The sequence below is a fragment of the Primulina tabacum genome, chromosome 4 (genome assembly GCF_025594145.1).
Source record: "Primulina tabacum isolate GXHZ01 chromosome 4, ASM2559414v2, whole genome shotgun sequence".
Lineage (NCBI taxonomy): Eukaryota > Viridiplantae > Streptophyta > Magnoliopsida > Lamiales > Gesneriaceae > Primulina > Primulina tabacum.
In genome coordinates this window covers 40,929,622-40,935,016 of record NC_134553.1, presented here as the reverse complement: position 1 = coordinate 40,935,016, position 5,395 = coordinate 40,929,622, and the positions used below count along the sequence as shown (strand labels likewise).

Below are 5,395 nucleotides of genomic sequence, written 5' to 3'. Positions count from 1 at the left end.
GCCAAGCGGTCGAGCTCCCCTTGGATCTTATCTAGGAAGTCGTCCCATGGAGGACCTGCTCAGCTGATTGCTAGTTTATCCAATCTAGGCCATCCTTTATCATTTGGGCACACATGAATTGGCTTGACCTTTGGGCTTTTACATGGGCTCGTCCTTACGGGTATCATCATGAGTAATTAATCTCATTATTCTTTAAATTAACTTTTATTTACCAAAATGTGATAGTTGATCTTCATTAATTAAAACATATGAGCCCGTTCATAATCCTTATGAACTTCAACTACATGAATAAGAAGACGACGGATGACAGGGAAAGTAATGCGTAGAAAGTGTATTCCAATAAACAAAATAAATGCTAAAAATAACCTGAAAATGTGAAAAATCCTAAAAAAATCTCAACGAGGACCGACCAAACCAAGCAAACCTACGGTACTCAGAACAAGTGAAACCGCAGACACCAAGAAAACAGGACCGAATTCCGGTGGAGCAAATGAGCGTCGTGGCGGCTGGCCGCCACTTCCATTAACTCCCGGCGATGTATCTCCGATTCCAGGCGACGCTGGTGCAGGCGATGTATATGGTGACTGATCAGCTACTGGTGGAGGTAATTGCCACTCGGGCGCTGGAGCTGTAGGACGTGGTGCCTCCGCAAGAGGCGTCGGTGAGAGTCCGTTCCTGACGGATAAAACCACGACGATCAGCTTCTGCCCTTTGTCACAGTTGGATTTCTTGCCCGATACGAAGAAGAAAGGGCCCGATCGATCAAACTTGAAGACTGAATCCCCATCATCCAGCTTCAAGATGGGGTTCCCCGAGCTGCATTTGTCGTAATCATCCTGCTTCACAACCAGCACGGAATCCGATCCATTCTTATACTTGAACACTACACAAGAGATCAAATCAAGCCCAGAATTTCTTCTTTATTCTTCAAAAAAGAATCCAATAAATAATAATCCAAAACACTTACAGAGGGTGTCATTAACTTGAAACCTCATTCTTTCAGCCCAGTGACCGTACTTTTCCGAAGGGTTTATAGTCCATCCATCTTTACCACCGACTCTGAACTGGAAGGCGTCCACGGAACACGTAAAAACCAAGAAAAAAGAGATGAAAATATATCTGTTATATTGATAATACGCCATGAAATAGATGACGATAAGAAGAGGGAGTCTGTTTGGATAAATTTTCCTGAACTCAGTCGAAACTGTTATAGAGGAAGAGTGATCCCAAATGGTAACTGATGAGTGAAGGAAAGAAATTTCTTGAATCGGAACTTTATAAAGAATTACTATACAAATTGCCGTTGCCAATTCCACAGGAAGTTATGGTATAAATGGCTATATTAATTTGGACATAACTGCTTTTGTATTTTTGACCAAATGGGTTTATGAATTAAGTTAATTCCAGATGACCAAATCAAAGTTATTTATGATCAGAAATATCTATATTAATATACAGCAATAATATTAATACCAGCTTTTCATATTCTCAAAAAGAAAGAAAAAATGGTTGATGTTCTTATTTATTACATAATATTCTTTATTTTTAGTGTATTTTTTTTCTTTGGAACGCTTTTGTCGAACTGACAGAAGTCATGGTTTAACTGAGTAAACTTATAATTTTCTTTTTTAAAAAAACTTTTTGACATCATAGAAATTTATATAAAATTCCATGCTTCGTGCAATCGCGTTTATGCAGGGAAAATTTTAAAATATGTTCCCGTAAGTTGACCTACGTGGTTTTTTGGCTTTCTACTTCGTCAAAATTCTGTTTTAATAAGATAAATTGATTTTATGTATGTATAAATTTTTTTTAATTGGATTTTCGAATTTTAACGAGACAGGTCTAAAATATCCGGCACTATATCAACATTTGATTGGAGAAAAGAGTAAATGTCAAATTTTGACTACCTAAAAAAACAAAACCCAATGAACCAACTTATAAAAAATTCTTGGAATTTTCCTTGCTCATTGACTCTCTTGTAAGATGATGGAAATACAACTCATGCATAATACCTTGAAACTCTACTCTTAGCATGGACAAAAAATTTGTGTGAGACGGTCTCACGGGTCGTATTTTGTAAGAAAAGATCTCTTATTTGGGTCATCTATGAAAAATTATTACTTTTTATGCTAATAGTATTACTTTTTATTGGGAATATCGGTAGGGTTGACCCGTCTCACAGATAAAGATTCGTGAGACCGTCTCACAAGAGACCTACTCTTTAGCATGTAAATTCATTACATTATTTCTTTGTAGATTTATATTATTCAGCTATATTTAGCATAAATGAACGGATATAATAAGATATGTCCATGGATATATAGTGCATTTTGAAAATTATAATAATTAACATTTTTTTAGCATGAAATTAATATAGGGAGATTAAATATTTATGGAAGGGTTATTTTATGTATTAAAATTTTTTTTAGAGATTTCATAATAACTCCATATTAAGTTAATTCCTAATTGATGAAAATTGTGTTGCCATAGTTGTACAACCAATAAATAAGAGACTCGAGATTTTAACAAGACGCAGTGTGACTTACTACACAGAAACTACACTGTGTGAATAAACAGATAGTTATTAAATCGTTAGCAACCGCATAAAAAATTTCTCATAGCATAGCTGTTAATTTCGACTAAGACCATCTTAAGAAAATAGCATGAACAAGGTTATTTGCTCCAACAGAAGCACAAAAGTACCACAGACCAATATTCTAAGAAGTGAAACTACGCAGAATTAAGGGATATTATGCAATAAAGTTAATAATTTAATCAAGACAAAGAAAAAAGGGGTCAGAACTGTGATTGCTTGTATTAAACGAGCTTAGTGCACAAAAGGCTGTGAACTTTTTAATTTCAGTATCATTATTACAAAATTTAAATTTTATTAATAAAGTAAATTATTTTTTTACAAAAAATTATTATCTTAATATTTGAAATTTGCTCCGGTGAAAAATCTGTGAGCTCATTTTATGCTATATAAAACCTGATTTTCTTAAAACTTTAAAAAATGTCGGGCCACATATTTGTACGAAAACAGTCCGATGATTCTTGTGAAAATTATGTACTTAAATATGTCAATTTAATAAGATAAATAAATGTGGTAAGAAAACAACACAGTATTTTTGTAGATGTTCGGATACTCAAGATCCTACTTCACCCTTTTTTCCACTTAGAAAGAGTTTCACTAGATGACTTTGGTTTTACAACACTTTGTAACAACCCGTTTCAACCTGAGAACTTATCAACTGATACTTATAGTATTCTTATAAACGGTTGAGACGCACATTCTAACAACCACTACAATACGGAAGTAATAAAGTGATGATTAATCCTCATATTCAAACTGTCGATAAACTCCTCAATCGATCTTTGCAAGAAACGGTCGAGTATTTTGACAGAAGTCCTTGATGATCCTTGATGGTCTGATAAATGTTATTAGAACCGAGAGCTGATGAGTAGCAGTGAATATTAAGGTGATGAGTGCTCAAAAATCGTTTCGGAGAATGCAAAGTTGAATGATTTTTGCTTTAAAAATGCATGTTAGCTTTTGTGTATTTAATTAAATTTTTTTTTTTCATTCTCTATTTATAGTACTTTTTGCATTTACCCGTTCAACGTTCGTCTGTATCTCATTAAATGAGCATTAATGCAAAAGAATTGTTGTCGTTGTCCTTTCTTATTTTAACATACTCTTCAATTAATGAGAAGATTGACATATACCAACTATGATAAGAAAAAACCAGTGACAGCAAAAGTAACTAGCTCCGCGCTGTAGATTTTTTTGAAAAAAATTCTGATCTGCTGACATCTTGTTTGTTGGATACGATAATTTTACCAAGTTCTCTGATAAAGTAGACATTACAAGAAAAATACAAATCAACAACACTCATACGACAACGGTTTTTATTAAAACCGTTGTGTTTTTTCTTTTAACAACGGTTTTAACAAAAACCGTTGTCGTAGCCTAAAAAACCCACTTATAGACAACGGTTTTTTAAAAACCGTTGTCTTAAATGTGTCTACGACAACGGTTTTTAAAAACCATTTTCTATGTACGTTTTTTTTTGGGCTACAACAACGGTTTTTAAAAATTAAAAATCGTTGTCTTTCGGATGGTTTTTTTGGACTACAACAACGTTTTCAAAAACCGTTTATATACGATTCTGTCAAAGGTCAAAGACAACGATTTGTGTAAACCGTTGTCTTTCGGATGGTTTTTTAACTACGACAACGGTTTTTTAAAACGTCGTCATTTTTTAGTATTTTATTTGGTTAACGACGACGGTTTTTGAAAAAACGTTGTCGTAGTTTCTAATTTTTTTTACAAAAATCGGTTAATATTTAGTGACAGTTTTTCTACGGATTAAGAAAAACAAATTAGCGACGGTTTTTTTAAAAAACTGTCGCTAAGTCTAAGCGACGGTTTTCGTATACCCGTCACAAATTTAAATTACCGATGGTGCACAAAACCGTCGCATTGTTAAATTCGTGACGTTTTAAAAAAACTCGTCGCTTTATTTAGCGATAGTTTCAATAAAATTGTCGCAATTTTAAATTAGCGACGAAAAAACCGTCGCTGAGTTAATATATGCGAGGGTTGTTAAAACATCGTCGCTACTAGCGACGGTTAATCAGAACTGTCGCTAATAGCGACGGTTTTATAACAGTCGTCGCCACTAACGACGGCGACGATTTATACCAAATCTGTTGTATTTGAGGACACCCTTTAACCACAGGGACTTTAACAAGGGTTTTATTTAACCTACAACAACGGTTTTTAAACGTTGTCTTTTGTCCTTTTTTTTTTGTAGTGAGATGAGATCATTGTAATATATGTGGTTTGTATCTGAAGATAACTTTACTCGACCGTTTATTAATGTTCTTGAATAGAGTGAACTATCAAGTAGTCTATATGATAGACTGGTGCACAAGAGGTCGAGTAGATAAAATGTGCTACAGATGATGAATCAGTTGAATAGCTTAGTATTACGAGACCGGTTAAATGAATTCTTCTTAAGTGGTCGAGTACATGTAATACAAAGCAAACAGCAGCTTGATTTAATGCAATAAATTATTGTTTGTTATCATTAAAACTAAGGGATCTAACAATTTTCTCATTTTTTATGATGACAAAATCTATGCCTCAAAGATAATATACGACATGGGAAAAATGAAATTCATTGTTATTGTCTCAATGAGTTTCATTGTTACAGAGAGAAGGAAGGCAGTAAAAACCTATTACCCCTGGGTGCATACAAAAATATTCTATTATTCCTCCTAGACCAATAGTGTAACATCTCGTGCTAAAATAACTAATACTACTTTAAAATTTGGGAAAAAATAAAAACATTCTTGTTTAAATAGTAACCCTCACATTCTGTATTAA

General features: G+C 33.7%; 1 protein-coding gene across 1 annotated transcript; it reads right to left on the bottom strand.

Moving 5' to 3' along the window:
- Nucleotides 1-218: 218 nt before the first annotated feature.
- LOC142541642 (early nodulin-like protein 1) lies at nucleotides 219-1,195 on the bottom strand. Its single transcript, XM_075648128.1, has 2 exons — nucleotides 968-1,195; nucleotides 219-883 (listed from the first exon to the last, which is right to left on the bottom strand). Exons 1-2 carry the CDS (start codon nucleotides 1,140-1,142, stop codon nucleotides 396-398), a joined length of 663 nt encoding a protein of 220 aa, XP_075504243.1. The 5' UTR covers nucleotides 1,143-1,195; the 3' UTR covers nucleotides 219-395.
- Nucleotides 1,196-5,395: the final 4,200 nt, after the last annotated feature.